At 39.1% G+C, this 20,632-nt stretch overlaps 1 protein-coding gene across 1 annotated transcript; it reads right to left on the bottom strand.

Moving 5' to 3' along the window:
* Positions 1 to 206: 206 nt before the first annotated feature.
* slc17a7a (solute carrier family 17 member 7a) lies at positions 207 to 18,534 on the bottom strand. The gene is made up of 13 exons (XM_015009168.2): positions 18,126 to 18,534; positions 10,536 to 10,788; positions 9,469 to 9,587; positions 9,204 to 9,318; positions 9,038 to 9,125; positions 8,431 to 8,517; positions 7,877 to 8,019; positions 7,613 to 7,762; positions 6,126 to 6,258; positions 5,461 to 5,571; positions 3,465 to 3,592; positions 3,313 to 3,382; positions 207 to 3,238 (listed from the first exon to the last, which is right to left on the bottom strand). Exons 1-13 carry the CDS (start codon positions 18,185 to 18,187, stop codon positions 2,940 to 2,942), a joined length of 1,758 nt encoding a protein of 585 aa, XP_014864654.1. The 5' UTR covers positions 18,188 to 18,534; the 3' UTR covers positions 207 to 2,939.
* Between the last annotated feature and the right edge of the window lie 2,098 nt (positions 18,535 to 20,632).

The raw sequence follows: 20,632 nt of genomic DNA on the forward strand, positions 1-20,632 counted from the left end.
TTCCCACTGAGTGCATCTGCTCTCCGATCTAATCTTTGCCTAAAATCACAGCAATAATCCTGAATCCATCTGTCCTGATAGAGACGGAGAGAGGCAGAGCAGGAGAGAAAGAGATGCAACTGTGGCCCTCGTGTAAAAGCACTGTGATCCAGCGTGTCACAGTGTCGCAGGACCTTCAGCGTAAATAATGAATCCCTACGACACGATTTCGTTGAAACCATCTGAAGTCGCTCCAATCTTTATTTTACACAAGGTTCATCTCACATGTACAGTTTGTTTTTTATACATAAAATATTTCCACATTTCTGCAAGTTTAAATTATGATTCCTCTTTTTTTCTTCTTCGCACACCAATTCTCACCCAGCAAACCACACATTTCGTCGAGAGAGGAGAGGAGAACATTTGAACAGCCAAAACGTTTGACAAAGAAGAAAATCCATTAAAGATACACCGATACGACACACGGAAACAAATTGTTACACAAGAAATAATCATTCATGTCTCAAACACGTTACACTCAGAACCACATCTGGCTTACCCTTTTAAACAATGATTTGTCCACAGAGGCTACTAACATTGTTGTGCCCTCACATCCGTTTTTTGACATTCTTTGTTGATGACAAACGGGATCTGAAAAGGACTCATTTATACATGTTTTCAGTTGAAAGATGCTACTTAACATTAAAGCAGGAGTTATGTGTGTATTTGAGTATTTGAGCATGCGTACGTTATTTTATTAATTCAGTGCAAAGGTTAGGCAGTTCAGTAGTTCTTCTGCAAGAAAATCCTGAGCGGTCATTGCACCAAAACAGAGATAGACGCTATAACAGGGTGTGCAAAAAGAAACATCTGAATGCATGGTTGTATTTTACACATTCACTGACAATGTTTGCCAGAAAATGCCTGCTTATTGGCAGTGGTGGGTTTCTCCTTTATGATTAAAATCTGTGTCACCATTCTTTCTGCGTGTTTGCACTTGGCTGTGCATGGATGAAATAAACACTCTGTATTTTGTCGTGCATTACGAGTGGAAAAAAAGGAGAGAGAGAGAGAGGGCTGGAAAGTTGTGCAAATTAAAACACGCTCACCGCACAATGTTTCAGCACCGGCATCTGACACAACCGCACACTTGCTGCCACACATGCACACGCGACACCTGGCCCCTTGACACACACACACGACCGAAATTAAGCTAGAAAGGACAGAGAGAAAAATAGAAAGGCAAAGATAGACCAGAAGAGAAGGAGCTCCAGAGACAGAAGGAAAGGCTTGACCCCTTAAAGTGTAAGGTCAGGGTTTACAGCAACCGTTGTTCTGCTAAATAAGCAGTGAAGTCATGACACTTTATTTACTTACATCTCAGATAGGAGGGCGTAAACTTCTGCTTTTATGTGCAGTTCAGGTCAGACGTTTATATACACTCATATGTATATGTTTATATGAAGGGTGGAATCATCGTGCAGCAAACAATTTAATTAAAATGTCCCTTAGCAATTTGCAGAGACGCCACTGACTTTTTGTAGGTTATTGAATAATTCTGTTTGGTTTGGTTAAAGGCACAAATCAAAATTTAAAATGTCCACAATTTTTAAAATAGGGTCAAAGTATCTGCTATTCTTAATGTCAGCCTAATTTTTCCACTCCAAAAGCATTTGTAATGTTTTTTTTAGGGATCACTGTTCTTTTTGTAAATCCATCTGTTTCCAACACCGAACCATCTGGATGTTGGCTTGTGGCGAAGTTGAAGAACGTTTTCCTTTCTCATTATTCCGCTTATTTTGGATAATATACAAATACCAGTGGCACTAAAATCGACCCTCAACATAACACTTCCACTACCATGCTTGACAGCTAATACAGTTTTCTTAGACATAAAAACATCACATCCTACAAATGAACAATTATTATTGCAGGCGCTTCTTTTTTTTTTTTCTTTGGCATCCCGTCAGTCTACGGCAGTGGCTTCAATGTGAATAAAGCTAAGGATCACTCACAGAGAGCTTCAGAAAGATCTGGACAAGCCAGTTTAATACTTGCAGAACAAACTCTGGTGAAATGGAGCCAGAGCTGAACTGTTTGGATGTCGTTACACACACCGTGTCTGGAGAACCAGGTGTGTATGTCCTCCAAACAGAGCTGGTGCTGGAAAAAAGGAATAGTTTGAAAGCATCACTAGGGTGCATGTAAACCTCTGACCTGAACTGTTTATCTTATAGTTGACCCTGTCCTGGGTGAGACACTGCTAAGACCAGGTGCACTTTAACACACACATGCACACGCGCACACACACACACACACACACACACACACACACACACACACACACACACACACACACACACACACACACACACACACACACACACACACACCTTTTCCATCAAAAACACCAAGACCCTCCTTTTCACTGACATGTTTTGTTATTTCTTCTGAAACTATGAAGCTGCACCATTTCACAATGCATTTTTAGTAATTTAAACACTGTTTTATGCCATAAATTGAAAAACAAAATGCTTACAAATAACAATGTAAAAACAACAGAAGACCACCGCTTTTTCTTTCTCACACACAAACTCCTCAGCAACGGCTTGGAAACAAAACTGCTGCAACCTTCACCATGAAGTCAGGATCAGGAAGAAAGTCTGGGAGAGAAGAGTCCAGATTTTGTAAATGAAAATTGTATTTTTCTGCAGATCCACTGCACTGGCTGCTGCACACCCACAAACACACACACACACACACGCACACACACACACACACGCACACACGCACGCACGCACGCACGCACACACCTGCAACATAGCGGATCCAGACTCTTGACATGTGCAGCTGTAAATGTCCTTAAATGTCCTCAGTGTACCTCAGCAGCTCCCTTACAATCCTTCTACACAAACAATCTTCTCATTTACTTATGTTTTTGTTGAAATCACTTCAGTCTTCTATGTCAGCTCCTTCTCCTTCCCTCCACCATGCATGTAAGAATTGTATCCCGGCGGTTGCACGTACTCCTCAGACTTATCCCAGTCTGTAACCCATCCCGCGCCGCCGCCTCCACCGCCGCCGCCTCCTCCTCCATTTGAACCCACCACCGGCTGACCCATGGCCCCGTACTGGCCGCCTCCACGGTAGAGCTCCTCCGTCTCATTGGCCAGTTCGTCCTCGTTGATTATTCCGCATTTCTCCTCGCTCGTGTCCTCTATGTCGGCCCACCACTGCTTCTCCCCGGATGCAAAGATCCCTGAATGGGAGAGGAAGTTCTGTTGCTTCTAAGTGGAACCAAACAGACCATTTCTCGGAGCGGACCATACCTACCGTAGAAAATCACTCCTCCGTAGTGGACGACGGACGCTATGAGGAAGACGTACTGCCACTCCTCACGCGTCTAAAGTTATACAAAAGATCCAACTTAGTTTCAAATTCGACCTAAAACATCGTGAATAGCTTGGAAGAAGTAAATCGGTCACCTTGTGTTTGGTCATGGCCCCCACTATGAGAGGACACACCATTCCTGATAACGTTCCCACTCCGTTGGAGATTCCCATCAGTATGCTGGCATATCGAGGGGCAATATCCAAGTGATTAACGTTAAACCCTTCAAAAGCAAAAACAGACATTGTTAAAAAGAATGCTTTAAAAACCCTAGAATAAATTCATGTTTTTTTTTTTTTGCACTTACATTTTCTGACATATTTTAGAACAACCGAACCTTTAATTTGAGTATTTTAATTCAGTGATAAATTGCTAATCCTCCAGGTAGCTTTGGATGAATATATGGAAATTTAGCTTATGCTTCCTGTTAGAGGACTTGTGATGCCTGTTTCTATTTTTAATGGCATTTGAAACCTAATTAAATCACTAAAATACCAGACAATTATTCATCATTGGGTGTTTTGACGGGACGACAATTTGAAAACATGGGGAATCGACTAAATTTGACAGGTTTCGTCAAACACAGCAGAGAAATCCGGTCACTTGGAAGCAAAAGAAGAAGAAATTAAAAGGACATACAAGAAAAATAAATAAAAGATCATGCTGAAATAACAAAGGAAGCTGGTATACAGAGTGTGAAACAGGCTGATCAAACTTAACAAGACTCTGATACTTATTGACATTTGTTTGCTGGGTTGCAAAGCCTTTGAGCAGACTGAGGGCATAGATGATTCATAAATTATTCTTCACATTGACTGCTGGAGTCTGCTCAGTGAGAGACAGGAGAGCCGCGCTGCGTCTCACAGGAGCTCCGTCAGATTTCAACCTTCTGCTCTTCCTGCTAAAGCTGCAGCTTTTTAAAAATATATATATAACTATGGATTCCAGTAAAGTTGCAGCTCTCCACAAGCAAACTTGTTATTTTTGCTTTTTCATCATAGCTGTCCAGACTGCATTTGCAAATAAGCTAACAGGCTGCACAGCAGTATTATTACATTAATGCTATCAGTCTTCAGCACCCTTTGTAGTCTTTCTTTGTCCTGTTTTTAGAGGGCATTGTTTCACAACGGGACAATATTCTACAATAAATAATCGTTTCCTTGCCTGTGAGTTATAATTTGGATGCTGAAAATCCCAACTCAATCCTCAAAGAAAAGCACTCGGTCACTTTTTGAGTCCCATCGATTTTAATAACTGATTTTCACTGTGGTGTCAGGATTTCCACTCCCAGTTCAGAGAAGAGGACAGTCATGTCTCTACGTCTCAGTCTCAGCGTCTCTTGGAAGTGATAAGAAGTCAAATCTATTTGGTCTTTGACTTTTGAGTTTGTTTTTAAGAGTAAATCCTAACGTTCCTCAGCTCTTAGTGCTGCAAAAGCGGTTTGTCTAATGCTTTAAATTCCTCACTGTGTCCCAGTGGAAGCTGCTTATTTAACTTTTTCTTCTCATTGGATCATCAGACCATTAAAAAAACATAAAAGGATAAACACATAATATTAGCCCACTAGCTCATTTCCAAACTCTCAACTAAAAGACTTCCTCAGTTCTAGTGAACTGATGAGGTGTAAAAACTTTTCAGATTATTCGTACCCAGTGGATTTGCTTTCACATTTGGTCTTGCTACAAGTACATACTTTGGTTTAGAAACGTTTGCTGCGTTTCTGTTCAGTGCCTTGAGTCAGCACTTAATAAACAAGCATTTGCTGCAATTTCCACTGCAAGCCTTTTTTCTTTTTTTTTTTTTTTTTTGCACATTCTTTGCATTTGGGGTGAAAAGCATCTTGCAACAAATTTAAAATTGTACTAAGGCATAGACCTTCATTGGTTAATCCTAACACATGATTATGTTTTTATCTAAAACACCCCCCTGACTGCATGTTCGGGGTTGTTGTCCTGCTGGAAGGTGAATCTCTTGAAAGATTTTTTTTTTTTTTCAGTCTTTGTCAAGTCATCTTCTAGGATTCAAAGCTGTAGTTTGATAAAGTGACATAAGATTACAATAATATAGAGACACTAAAAACATGTTTCCTACCTGAGATTGCAAAGCCGCTGAACCCCACAGCGAGGACCAGGAAAGTAATGGCAATAACTTTAGTGTGAGAAAATCCGACCACCAGAAGGAGGGTGGCCTCCATCCCGAAACCTGAAACAGGAGAACAAATACGCAGTTAAACTCTTTTCTTACCGCGGCGCTGCTCTTGATTACCAAGCGGTGCATCATAAATATGTCAGAAAGGCCAGACGTGTTTTTTTAGCACATGGTGATACGACCTTTAAGCTGTGCTGAAATATTAATATGATTCTGCATACAGCTGCACTTTAAGGCCTTCTAATGGATGCTGAGGAGAGGAGCTGGTGTTGATAAATGAGTCACTTATGTTTATAATGTTGTTAATTTTTAATGTTATTTAACAGTGTTGCGCATTCAGACCACAACACAAGACAGGAAGTGTTTCTTTCAGTTTTTATAACTTATTTTGAGTTTCCTCTTTTTATAATATATCTTAGCAGGTTTTTTGAAAGCAGAAGAAATCACATCTTATAAATATGGGTAATATTACAATTTTTAAATCCTATGTAGTTTTTATTTGACAATGTTCCAATTAAAATAAAATCAAAACAGTGTAAAGAGTCGTGGCTTTCGTCGATCCCACATCTTCTCCACAGATTGTCCTTCCAGGCCTGACGCTCTCTCACCTCCACAGTTCATGAGCTTTCTGACGTTGGTGGTGGACATCAGGTTGTGAGTCCTCAGGTAGTCGGCCAGTTGGCCTCCGATAGGCACGATGATTGTCATCACCAGATGGGGCAAAGCTGACACAATGCCCACCTGACGAGGAAAAATATGTAGAAACAGTGGGAAATAAGAGCGAGCCAGAAAAAAAGACAAAGGGAGAAGGTTTTGTACAGAGAAATTTAACTTCGCAATTACAAGGTATAAAAATACCTCTATAGCTTTTACTATTGAAATAAAACTGCCATGTCTTCATTCTCTGCTTTTTGTTTGGACAGTTTTGTAGGCTTGTTAGAGTCCCGATAAGGCAGAAGTGTAGACTTTAGTAAAACCTATAAAAGACAACGCAGGAACATGTTCTTGACTTATTGGCGGATATGTGGCCTTCAGAGCTCAAGGTAACGAGCTGTTATAAGTTTTTACTGTTTACTTTAAGAGTGATTAACGATTAAATGTTCTCCCTCCACTCATTGGCAACACATGTGAAGACAACCTCAAAACATTCAAAACATTATGTACCAAAAATACAATTTTAGACCATGATAACTAATAAAGAAGATAAAAAACACAGAGGTAAGTGATGATTTTAGCTGGATTTGAAGGCAGCTCTCCATCTAAGCTGGCAACTCCTGGATCTGCCATAGAAACTGATAAAAAATAAAGCTTGAATGGGGTGAAAGGTGAGGAAAAAGGTGGGAGGATTTAACACGTAGGACTTCTGGATTTGACGTGCTTTTGTGCTGTGGCATGTGGAACAAGAGGGAGTGATCTAGGAGTGGCTTTTCTCAAAATGTCACTATTCCCACTAAAAAGACAGCGTCCAAAAGCAGATTAATTTCAGCGTAAAGACAAGTAGATGAAAACAGGATTCACCAACTACACAGACATTTTACAAAAAACCCAAATATTAAATCTTTTGTAGTTGTTGGTACCAAATCATCACGCGGTTCCTTTGTATAAAATAATTTGCTGTTAGCATAAATGCTAGCATGACGTCAGTCGACCTGATATATGGAATATCGATGTACTTTAATTTTGCACTACAAAGAACAATGCTTCCTACACACACACACAGAAAAAATAATTTAAAAAATCTGTAAAGAAAAACACCCACATGAAAACCTAGAAGAACACCTAAAATTATCTTTTTATTTCCTTAGGTGTGGAGAACGTTCGATATATCATTAGTGTTATTGAATAAAGGATTCTAATTTTCTTGTTAAAATATAAAAACTAAAACTGGCGACAATCCCTCATGGTCTAGATTTTTAAACTAATATAATCCAACTTGGAGGCTGCAGGTCAGTGCAGAGGTGGGTGAAGATGCTCTCCCCACTGACTGGATATGAGAAACCTTTTGGGGCGAAACCACACAAGTGACGTCGTGCTTTTTAAATCCTCATATAGAGAACCATATTTCCCATCTACAAAAAAGTGTTCTTAGACTCACCTTGCTGATCTCAAAGCCAAAAACTTCTTCAAAATACGCAGGCTGGCTGATGAGCAGCAGGTAGAAGGTCCAGCTCCTGCAGAAATTGGCCACAATGATGGCGTAGACTGGCATGGAGGTGAAGAAATGTCTCCATGGCGTTTTAAATTTCTGCCATCAAAAGAAAAATGGGAGCAAAATAATTATACCATTCCATTGAGCATTCAACCTCTCTTATTTGTAAATTTATGAATAAAAATCTCTGAGTGTCATGTAGCAGCATACATGAAGGGGATTGAGAAAACCTGCAGATTCTCCGATTGCATCTTCGATGTATTTTCTCTCCTCTGGAGTGATGGTGGGATGGACTGCTGGGCTCTCATATGACACAAGAATCCAGAATAAATACCAGAATATCCCAAAACTGCCTGGGAGAGGACGAGACCACGACAGAGCGGGAACAGCAGAGAAAGAGAAAAAAAAATTAAAGTCTGAAAAGATAACTTACGTTCAGCCACTTTTACTCTGATAATCCAAAACAAAATCCCAGTGCCACTAACCACTTCAAAGACCAGCTCTGTGTTGTTTAATTTAAGTATAAATCCAGCTATTTATGCTAGAAAACATCAGTGAGCAAAACAGCAACAAGAAAACCAGAACCGCTTGCCTTTAAAGTCACAGTTCAGCTTTTTTCTCTGTTTGCCACATTAAAAATCCCCAATAAAATATCACCTAAATACATCTTACAAATAGTGTTTGTAATGAAAAAAAAGAAGCCATAAAGTTCTGTACTTATAGGACGTGCACACATTTGCGAGGCACTGTTTAAGGATACTTACCATAGACATAAAATACAGAAGGCCACCCGATGTATTGCACCAGTATCCCAGCTAAAGGCATGGCCACCACTGCCCCAGCATAGGATCCTAAAGCCCAAACAAACACAAGAAAACAACACAAATGTAAAATAATTTATTTCTCTCTCATTACATTAGCAGGCCTCTATGGTCTTCTAATATTTTATAGTTATCAACTTCACAGGTAGGCCTGTCACAATAATCAATAAATCAATTAATTGCATGATGATCTGTTTCTACCAAAAACTGGATGACAAAAGTCTTCACTTTGGTCTCAACTAGCCGTTTTTTTGAAGGGCAATTTTGTTTACAAAGACCTCAAAATTAATTTTATTTGTTGTTTAATTTATTTTATTTTTGATATTTAAATTGTCCTCCAGTTCCAGTGTTAAATGTTCATTAAAATGTAAAGTTTACTGATCTTCTAGAATGTGCGTTTGCGTTATTATTTCAAAACAACAACATTATCGCTATGGTAATAACTTCTGGAGCAATTTATCATCCAGCAAAATTTGTTATCGTGACAAGCCTCTTCACAGGCCTTCTTCAAATTCAGACATTTTGTTCAAGCAAGCTCCAAAAACTTTACCACAAAAGGCTGTTGTGGCTAATCGACTTCTCTCAAGAGGAGGCGCCCACTTGGCCCAGATCCCGTGGCAGGCTGGGTACGATACACCCTGAAGGACAAAGCACGGTCAGCAAATGCTTGTGCACAAAGTCCAGCATGAAGATCTGCATAGACACACATACTGCACCTCAACAAGGCCTTGACATATCCTCACAAGAATGACGCAGCTGTAGTGGCAGCGAGCTGCAGACGGGATCAGCATGTTGAGGACGGACGTGGCCACGATGGCGAAGCCAAACACTCTTAAAACACACACAAAGGACAAGCAGGTTATACGAGTCGAAACCGAAATCAACGTCAGAAGAAGAAAAGCGGAACGGAAAACACTTAGAAAATGCACCAGAGGAAGTTTGTGTGCAGATCATAGATCAGCTAGAAGTGGGAATATTCACCTGTTGGCTGCAAATTTTTGACATATAAAGCCACCGGGGATCTGTGTGACTATGTAGCCCCAGAAGAAGGAGCCGTGGATCATCCCCACCGTCTCTGGGTCCCAGGTGAACTGTGCAGCCTGAAAGGAAGAATAACATTTTATTGGTTGAAAAAATAACCAACACATTTGTTTTCATTGAACTGCACTGAAGCCCTCATTTGAGCCATCGAAAAAAAGATATTGAAAGTGACCTGAACCAATGATTTACCTTGATAAATAAAACTATGATTTAAACCTTTGTGCTTTTCTATGTTGGTTGTGTCAAAAAAAAAATCAAAAATCAAAAAATAATTAAAGTTTTTTAATGACACTGGAGATGTCTGAATGAATTTTCCTCTTTACTGATTCACAAGAAGTAAAAAAAAATAAAAATATTGAATTGTAATATATTCCAAAGTGATATGTAACCTAATGCATTAAACTATAATATACTGAGAACATGAAAACATGGCTCTTTATTGCCTGTTAGTGCATTCGGTAATTTTCATTTAAACAATAGAAAGAGGTTTCTTTCTTCCTTTATTGTAACACAAAGGGGATTTTTGGGTGTAACAGCAACAATAAATGTAAAGGTTACTATAAAACGTTAAAGTTTTGCTGTTCAAGTAGACATTTTTGTTTTCTGTCTCTGTTTATACCCCTCCTGACACCACTAAGGGACAAGGGTGTAAAAAAAATGGATGGATGGATGTCTCTGTTTATCCACTTGTCTCAAAAGTGACTACCTGTGGTGTGTCCTAATCCTGGTCTGCAAAAAGATTACTCTTATTTTACCAAAAAGTTGCAAACCTTTCATAATTATGACATATAATCTAAATATGTTCATCTAGAACCACAGAAATGTCAAATTAATTGAAAAAAGCTGTATTTTTAAACCTAAATAACATATCTTTACAAAGACCATAAACTGTAAAACTGGCTTGAACAGGACAGGAAGTAGTGTTAGCAATCTTCAGAAATTAGCCTTCACGTTGCTTTTTTTCCCCCCTGCAAAATATGACCTTCAAATTATTTCTCACTACTTACCACAAGCACCTCCTTGTTGCCTTTGTAGACCGTATGGTCATTGACCATGCTAACGATAGCAACACCCAGGTTGCATCGAATACCAAAGGAGATGCAGAAGCCCAGACCGCACAGGATGGCGATGATGTACCGCCTGGGGAGGCCGAAGCAGGTGCAGTCCACCACGGGCAGCTCCTTCTCCTCCACCAGCTCCGGGCGGCCTTCAGCTGATAACTCGATGGTTTCTCCATTGGCCTGTCGTTTCTCAATGAGCCTAAAGCGGGCAGACAAAATAAAGTATATTAAAAAAAGGCCTATGAGCCAACTGTAGCGCTTTCCCAAAGATGGATTGACCAAAAATTTGTTTCTTCTCCTTTTTGGGATTTTTTGTTGTTGTTTGTCTCTATGTTAGATCTAAGTCTGCTTTTTGAACTTGTTTGTTCATTAATAAAAGTTGTGCTTCAGTTTTAGCACAGACTCTAGTAAAAGAGAATCTCACTGAGTGTTTTATCCTGGTTAAAAACAGATTCAACAAAAAGGTTTGAACTCAGATACTTAAAACAAACTAAAAAAAAATATGTATTTCCTTTAAATGTTTTTACAACCGTGCCTCAAGATGGTATGTACTGTGAACTAATGTAAACTAATATTGAATCAAATACTTAGCTGATTTTTAATAGATTTTCAAGACATTGCTCATTCTCCTGTGTCTTCTTTTTCTGTAAAGAATGTTGTTAATTTAGATTCAGTTTTTTAATCAGGCAGGCAGCTGTGAGACTAAAATACCAAAACTTCTGAATTTTCCACATAAAAAAAATAAAAAAGTAGTTAAAGAATCAAGTTTCTCCTGTCCAGCAGAGGTACTGATTTTCTTCGATATCTGAACATTTGACTCTGATTTGGATTTCTTTATTTTAATTATTTCTAAGACTGGATTAGTTGATGATGCGCTCTTGGAATGGTTTTAGTAAATTGATCAATTGCATGAAGGTTTACTACCTAATCCTAAGTTTGATGCATTTAATGGAGAGGTAAAAAAAAAAAAAGATTTTTCAGTGTCTGACCTGGCAATCATTGATCAGAGTTGATCAAGAAAAAATAGTTTGTTCTAGTAAAACTGTCTATGAGGATCATTTGACTGCAATTCCTCAACTTACGACATGAAATATGATGTTGTGTAAAATGACTTAGCTTATAAAAGTTATTACATATTTTAAGTTACAAACCATCATATAAACATATTTTAATCTGTTTTCTTTTCAATCTACTGTCTTCGTATCAGGAAAAAAAACCCATTTTGTTCATCTTTAAAGGAAAATGAACAGCTCTTAGTGGTGTGTATTGTGGTTTGAATATTTGGGATTATTTTTATCATGCTCCAGAGTCACATTTTTCCACAGGAGTCAAACAGAGAAGTCAGAGGAGTGGCCATCTGTGTAACAACAACCTCGCTCGAGATCTCCCCCCGCTAGCAGACGAGCACGAAGCGAGCGGACCTCTGATGAAAGCGAACGCGGCTTCCCCTGTGCTTTCTGTGTGATTGTGAAGGGTAGGTTTTCTTTCATCATGTTTCACTTCACGCGCTCAGACCTCCACTTTGCGTTGTGCTAATCCAGTTAGTCACTGAGCTGGAGAATCATCCAGTCCAGCAGACATGATAACCAGAAGGATAGGAGCTGCAGTGAGGACCCTGGTTGGGTTTTAAAAAAAATAAAAAATAAAATCATAGTGCCGAGGCTGCAGTAGCAAAACTTCTTCAACCTGCCAGAACTCCAGGAAAACTTCTTCAGACTGACTCTGGTGCTGGTCAATTATTAATATGTTTTTGAGTTGCATAAATATTTTACTCCATATGTTTTTCTTTTTTACACCATAATCTGCCACAACCTATCTGTCCACCAGCTTCTGGGTCTTTGAATGTACAATTGGCTCCATCTATGATGTGTTTATATTTCTTATGCTGCTTGCAGATTCCCCTTTACGCCTCTACTTTTCTTTCTTTATACAGCAGGCTCTCTAATCTATTTGCTCATCCATTCAAATCAGTAAATATGTGCAGAACACTTTGAGAAAATCAAGGAAAACCCACTCCAACAGAGTGAGAGGTGCAACAGAAAGTCTCTCATTACATTTGATAAAAAGAACGGAAAATGAAAAATAAAATAAAACACTTGCAAAGCAACATGGTTTTAGAATATAGAAAAGATTAGTGAGGCTGCAGTCTCTCTCTCTCTCTCTCTCTCCCTCTTAATCTGTCACCACATTCAGATTAGGATTACAAAAATGATTTACTTCCGGAAATGAATATGGAGGGACAGGCAGGGGCTTCAGCGTGTTCTACGTTTGGCGCGACGAATGTTTGAGATGCTGAAACGTGATTTATCTGCTTTTGACATCTAATAAACTCTAATTCAACATATTTGTTAGAGTAAACATGGGAAGGCGAGTAAATCAAGAGGTATTTTGATGTCTGTCGTTACAGGTAGTATTTTGAACCAGCCGCAGGATGTGAAATGAAATGAAATGAAATGAAATTTTATTCGAACATGATACAAATATAAAAATAAAATAGTGCACAGTAACAAGAAGTGCATAAGAAAGAAGAGAAAATACAGATTTTTTGTTTCAGTTAACATATCATGCTCAAAATGGGGTAGGAAGAAGTGAGAACTTATAAACTCCTACCCCTAAACACTTGAGACTTTAGAGTTCATTGTGCATTAACATGCAAGTCACAGTACAATAAAAACAAATAGCCATATTTTCATGCCAACATGCTTGTCTCTTAAATGTTTTTGCTCATTTTTAGCCAACTTTCAAAGTTTAAATACAGAAAATTCAACATGAAATCAGGGAAGATATTTCAGGCTTAAAGTACAGAGCATGAAAAAACCCCAACAAAGACAGAAAGGACAGAAAGAAAGAAGGATGGATGAAGGAGAGTAGAAGGATGACAGAAGAGTGAGTAAAGAATGAATGGATACATCGATCACACTATTTTCTTTTAGAGTTAATTTCAAGCAGTTTAGAAATAGTTTGTGTTATTTAAGCCCCTGCAAACTGAGGTCAGGCTGCTACGTTGTTTACACATCTCAGGTTGAGCCAGTTGGTTGCTCTCACACCGCCGTCCTCTGTGTGCTAAACAAATGTGCTGACTCGCCCCCCTGCTCCCCTGATTGGAGCCCAAGCTGAATTTTAGCTCCGCGTTCGCGGAAGCTGCAGGAGGATCCTCATTAGGCGTCAAAAAACAGATTGCAGCTTGACATCCACGCATATGCTGCTAACTAACGAGGGCAGCCCACAGGAAAAGTGGTTGTTAATTACGTGTCTCCCACCAAAGGCCACTCTGTCTCTGCCCTGTGAGCGCTTAAGTGTCCCAACATAGCAAAGCAGATCTATCAGCGTCTGACAGGCTAGCCAGCGTGGAACATTTCTGCACCCGTGCAGGTTTGCGAAAATGAAAGGTGTTTTATTTTGAGGCTCACTGTCACAACGGAGCTGGAGGTTCCATCAGCTGAACTTTCCACTCGGCGTAGCGTACAGCGAGAACCTGGCTGGTCTCAGCTGGCAACAATTAATGAGCAGGAGAGCATGAGCAGGCAGAAGCCCCGCGACCTCAGGCTCTGTGAAATATCGTAATTAGAGCAGGAATGGGCTCGGCGGAGGCTCACGATCCGATGACGGGCCACAGGAATCAGACCCGAGCTTCGTATGTCAAGATGTGTTTACACCGATTCAATCATTAGACTTTAGAAACAAACTTTAATTCTTATTAAATAGTTTTACATGCAACAATTTAACTTTTTTTTTCTGGTTTCTTTACTCTAATGACACCCAGTGGAAATCATTGAATCCAGAAGTGTGCATTTTAAATCAGTATAATTGTTACTCTTCTTTGAGAACAGAAGAGAGGTTTGAGAAAATGAATATCAGAAGACCAGACAGGTAGAATTTGTTTTTTTTTTCTTTTTTGGATATTGTAGGAAAAAGAAGAAGTGTTGAAAGAATCCTGAAGGTGAGAAACATCAGAACTTCAGAGCTGCTGGATCCTTTCTGTATTAACACACAGGAACCCTTAAATGCTTCAGCTATCTTAACTTCTTTAAAGTCGTCCCCAATGAAAATAAGGGTCACTCAGACGAATTACTGTTTGTTGTCAGCCCTACATGTCCTCTTGAAGCTGTAATAAAATATAGTTCTTCATAATTCCTACTTTAGGGAGCTGAGAGCGATTGCATTCCACACGTCTGAGTTTTTTTATTTGAACGAAGCAATTTTTTTTTTTACATGTTCAAAATAAAAATATTGCCTCTCATTTTAAAGCAGAAAAGGACAATTTTATGTCCTACTTTGTGTAGGTCAGTCACATAAATTATTATTCCTACTTATTTGATCTTTTCAAACCTGCACCTGCAGGAGCACGTAGATTAAAATTAAAAATTATACTTTTAACGGCTCCATATTAAGTTACAATCTAAAATGTGCCATATTTACCAGTAGCTTAGTTGTGCGTTTAATGCTGACGTTCGTGTTCAGGGCCTGATTTTACCGTTTAAATTTGCAATGATTTGATATCAGTGATAGGGCAGGAACACCCAGTGACCTCGGTCTTGTCTTTGTGCATCAAATTCACCAGTTCACAGTGTGTTCTGCATAATCCTCTCTTATGAGGATGACAGCGACTGAGTGAAAGCCGGTGATGGAGGGGAGGGGGGACGAAAATATTATATAATGGCACAAGTTCTGGTTAGCTTCTGTTCGCGTTCATGTTGAGAAATTGATCCCCTTTATTTTCTGATTTCAACACTTTGAGATTTTGCACCAAACACTTGATAAAGGAATGTGTTTTATTCGTGATCCTGAAAGTGGTTGCCCCCCCCTCTTCCTTTGTGAGCCGCTCACGCTCCCTGAAGTGAACAGATTGGGTCTCGGTGGGACTGTGTCACCCAGGGAGACACCCTCCTCCCCATCCTGTCACAGCACTTCCCTCCCCCCGCACCCCACTCTCCACACACACACACACTCAAACACACCTCTAGTGTTTGAGTGTCCACACGTGTGACCTTCATACGCTTATCACTTTTAAGGCGCCTTGAATAAACTATCCATTGTTGCCGTGGTGCTGCGGTTAAAACACAGCCAGAACGGTGCGCTGAACAATGCGGCGGAGCTGGACCGACTTCATGCATGCATAACAACACTGCAGCCAAAAAAAAAAAAAAAAAAAAAAGAAGCATGCTGGGTGGATGCAGCTGACTCTCCAAACTGCTCATCTATGTTGCATGCATCATTTGCAAAAAAAAAAAAAACCTTTTAACTTAAACACTTCCACACACATCATTACATGCCAGATTGACCCAGTTAACTATGCCAAACATGATTAAGAGTGCAGTCACATGCACTACCTCCAAAAAAAAAAACCTAAGAAAACCAATTGCTGATGTCCAAACAGAAGTAAATGAAATCATCTTGCCCTTGTCTGAATATTTCATCTCAACAACGAGCAATGAAAGGTAGTAACAGAAAAACGCACTGTGCTCCAAGTCAAGTGGATTAAATATGGATTACCTGTTATTTTCTGTATTGCCTGTTATGTAGTGAACCATAAGCTCTCAAGCATTCAGCTCCCATCTTTTTTATGTTTCATTAGGAGCTGTGTTACATTTCAACGCAGTTTTCATTAGATAACCATAATTCTGCATCATATTTTTAAGTAGTCTCCCTTGCACAAGGCGAGTGGATTATTTCTTCTTTTGAGAGTTCAGCTACTGCGGAAACAAGGAATGTGCTTGACCTTACGCGGCTGAAGTTTGTGCTTACCTAGTGCAGTTTAATATAGAAACAAGAGAGTGAAAAAAACGTTTAAATAATAGATGGACTTCTGGCTGCTTTCATCGAGGGGGGAATCACGGTTTTGTCTGTGCAGAGGAGAGACTGCAAACCCCAGGAACGCCGTGTGTTAGGACACGTTTTGCTGCGCCGTTTGCCCACAGATTCATAATTTTAAATGGAAACGTTAAATCTGTTTCAAATCTTGTGCTGGTGTGACACTAAAAGTCACAAAAACGTTCACTACAACCAATCTGATACTGAGAAGGAGATATAAGAAGTTTTTTTTTTTTTAGATCAGGTGACCCTCAGTTGGTAGTTCGATAGTTCGATGGATGCGTGACGAGGAGGAGGAGGAGGAAGAGACAGGAGGAAGTGACATAGAGCCAGGATGGAGCGAGTGGGAGGGGAGAGTTCAGGGATTTGCATGGCTCGACAGCTGGACTGAAAAAACAGGCTATTTCAGGACGGGATTTGTACGTTTGGTTGCTACCTCAAATCCTGAGAGAGCGGAAGCTTAAAGCGCTGGTTATTGCATGAGGCTCGTTCTATCAGTGTCTTTAATCTCTCCTTTTTCCTCCCAGAAATATCGTCTGCAAACCAGTTTCAGAAGCAACTCTTGAGTTGACATGAAATGCCAAAACATAGCTGCACAACTTCACTGACTTTCTGCAAATACAGATTCAGTTTTACAGTATATGCGTTCTGATTTTAATATCTAAAGTTAAACAATTTAAAACACATAAAGGTCTGTTTCTATATAAACTGAAGAGACACTTGAATACATCATTTAGAGATGGAAAATACTCTTGTTGAGAGGCAGCTTACTTTTTCTCTCCTTTGTTGCAACATTAACATTACTTTTTACATTAAAATGTCAAAAAAAGAGAGACTTGAAGTATCCATATAACATCCTGAAGACTTCATGTTTTGTCCAGGCAAATGCCAACAACTATTTTATTATCTGCTCTTTTTTCCCCTAAGTTATGAATGAAATCTGAAATGCACCTGAAAGTGATCTAGGCTCTTTGTATAAAGGAATGTACATTTACAGTGTACAGTCATGGTAAAACAAAAAGACTGCAACACCTTCAAATTTTAGGGTTTTGTATTTCAGACTTTTTTTTTTTTGAAAAAAGTATTTTTAATTTTTAGCGTGTACCTCAGCTTTTTTTCTGTCTCTCTTTCTCGTTTTACAAACCTTCTTAACTGTGGATTAATGTCCAAAAACGACAGATGATGTGCAACGATTATTATTTTTTTATGTAATAAAATACAGGAATTTGGGTAATTAATGCTAAAATACATGCATATGAAAACGTAAGAGAAGCATAGATAGACAGATATCAGGGAGGCCAATGTATCACGAACATATTATGTAACCAGACTTTCTTTTCAACTAAGGGCCACATCTCATTAGAAAAATGCATTTGGAGAAACATGGAAATGAAAACAATAAAAGAAGAAAAACGACAATTTCCCATTCCCCCTCCAAAAAAAACAAACAAAAAAAAGCAATTGTCTCTCTCCATCAGGTGACCCATTTTTACCCACTTTCTCTTCCAATCATTGCACTCCACAAAGCGATGCACTAAACTACACTTTTGTGGCGTAAAAAAAAATAAAATATATATATATAATTTAAAAACTTTCTAAACTGTAAAAAAATAAAATAAAATAAATAAAGCTGAAATGGTCAGAGCATGGCGCGTCCAAACAGAAAACACGCGTAAAAAGTCAGAATATCAGCCTGAAAATATCAATAACGTTTAGATTGCGTACCTGTGAATTTTCCCCAAGGTTTTCCCCGCCACCGCCTTGAACCTGTCCGGTCGGATCTCCATCCTTGCAGCTCCTTGACCCGGCCGGTGTGCTGATGTCCTGCGCGCCCTGCTGTCCCGCCTGAACGCGCGCTGCTCTCCTCTTTCACACAGTCTATCACTCTCCCTCTCTCATCCCTCCCCAACCGGACCAGCACCGCTGACGGGCTGCGACAGGTGGGAACCTTTAGATTTCTCTGCGCATTCGTGAAATCTGTCAGTGTGCTGGACCGGACCGTGCAGAGGCAAAGGATTTAAAATATTAATGTTCCAAACCTTCGTCATCGCTGCTCACAGAGAGCTGAGAGCTAAAAAACCCCCAAAACAAAACAAAAAAAAACGTAGATGTGTTTTTATTATTATTCCCCCTTTTCTTCATGCGCTCATAAAACTGAATACGTTGCTTTTTTTTTTGTAGTTTGGAATAATTTACACATACGGTGAATTAAGTCAAGCTGGTTGTTTCTACATAAAGTGCAGAATCTGTAGTTCTCAGAAACTAATATTCAAGTAGTATTTACCAGTTTAAGCAAATTAAGTAGCGATTTATTAGAGATGTAATGGACTTACAAATGAACCTAAAACAAATATGACTTTTACAGGCGAACGTAATGTGACTTTCTCTACAGTTTTGAATATCCATCTGTACAATGTTTCAGTTTTTTTATTCTTATTTTTTACACGACTTGCTCTAACCCAGTGGTTTCCAAACATTTTCTGACCCCCCCACAACTCTATGGATTACCAATGACTGTCTGGTTGACAGTCATTTGGTTGGTTTTTTCCATCCAGACGGCTTCCCGCGACCCCCCTGCAATGGCACGGCGCACCCCTCCCCCACCCCCAGGGGGCGCGCCCCACAGTTTGGGAACCTCTTAACCCACAGAAAAAACATATGGGACGAAAGGAGCTGTAATCGATGCTCATTGGGCACATGAAACGTTTTTGAGACATTGACATTTTTTTGTTGTGGAATATCCACCACCAATGTTGGCTTTTGTTTCATTACACTGCTTGAGATGAGGAATCAAATTTGCACGCTTCTACTAAAACGCAACACTTTCACGGCATGATATGTGGCACAAACTTTTTCATTTCTCACAAATTTCACCTGAAAGTCATACATCTCTGGCTTTTTGTGAGCGGTGTAGGCTGGAAGTCTTTACTGAAAGAGATGTAGCAAAAGTTTCTTGAACTCCAGCTGCAATGTGAGCAGCCTGCAAGCACAAACTCAATGTAGAATAAACAAAAGCATGAATTAAAGTCTCGAATTCTTGTAAATGATGATGTAGATCAGTGTTTCTCAACCTTTTTTGGGCCAGCGCCCCCTTAGCCCTTATCCAGGTCCCTCACCACCCCCCACCAAAAAATTTGCAGGCTACTTTGCACTGACCATTATTTTATCATTAATATTACTATCACTATTGTAAATGTTTTGATTTTTATGCTTGTTTCTGTATTTATCATCAAAAATAATTTCCCAGAGAACAAAAAAGCCATGGGAATAGAAATTATTTTCACAGGCGTCTATGAAAAATGCAATGAACATTCTGCTTAAAATTGGTAGGCCTAACAGCAGCCAATCAGAGTGGAAAAATATTCTTGTTTTGTGCCATTTTCTAGTTGTTAAATATTCCACACAATGATCAGATAAAAGATGTTCAACATGCCAGTTTAAACTTTGATCTATTTGCAAAACGACTGAGCTCTGCAGCATTAAAACATGGATAGAACTGTAACTACATTAATCATAGCTCTTCTTCTCTTCAGTGTTTCTGTCAGTTTCTGTTGGTGCAGCTCTGTGCTGCCTTCAGGAGAATGGGACATCAGAGCATCATCCATAAAACTTCACCCACATGGGATTTAGTGTGCAAACCAGAGCTTTCAGTGGAAAAACAAAAGTTCCAGGTCCTTTAATGCCATAGAAATATGAGACAGAAACATTGATTATATCTTTATATAGACCTGTCTATTGATTATAGATTAATAGTTTTACTGGACAGAAATTACAAAGAGCAAATCTGGTTCTTAATCAAATCTAATTAAAAACATGAATAAGTGATAAGTTATTTACTGTTAAGATCTGTAAGACATATTTATTCTCAGTACTAGATGTGGTCTCAACAAACCCATGACATTTCAAGAATATTATTTTACTTTTTATCTGGAAATGGTGTGTTTTTCTTGCCATACATCCTATGTATTAATTATTGATCGAAAGGTCTTGCCATACCAGTTTATTCCTCTGTATTTTACTTAGTTTATTCTTGCATTTTGTTATTCATTCATTTCCATTTAGTTTCCTTTGATTAGTATTATCCTCTCTTGGTTAATTGCTATGTCCACTTTAGTTTATTTCCTGTTTCTAGATTTATTTGATCATGTATTGACGCTCACCATCGGTAATCTTCACTCATCACCTGCTGCGCCGCCTAATCATCATGTGTTTCACATCATGTGTTGATTTTT

The sequence above is a fragment of the Poecilia mexicana genome, unplaced genomic scaffold (assembly GCF_051168715.1).
Source record: "Poecilia mexicana isolate PSO_F unplaced genomic scaffold, ASM5116871v1 scaffold_8, whole genome shotgun sequence".
Classification (NCBI taxonomy): domain Eukaryota; kingdom Metazoa; phylum Chordata; class Actinopteri; order Cyprinodontiformes; family Poeciliidae; genus Poecilia; species Poecilia mexicana.

Coding starts and splice junctions, on each gene's coding strand:
- slc17a7a (XM_015009168.2), bottom strand. CDS start 18,187: ATGGAGATCCGACCGGACAGGTTCAAGGCGGTGGCGGGGAAAACCTTG. Junction 3,593..5,460: donor CAGCGGCTTTGCAATCTCAG/GTAGGAAACATG, acceptor TTGCTTTTGAAG/GGTTTAACGTTAATCACTTG. Junction 3,239..3,312: donor CGGAGGAGTGATTTTCTACG/GTAGGTATGGTC, acceptor TCTCCCATTCAG/GGATCTTTGCATCCGGGGAG.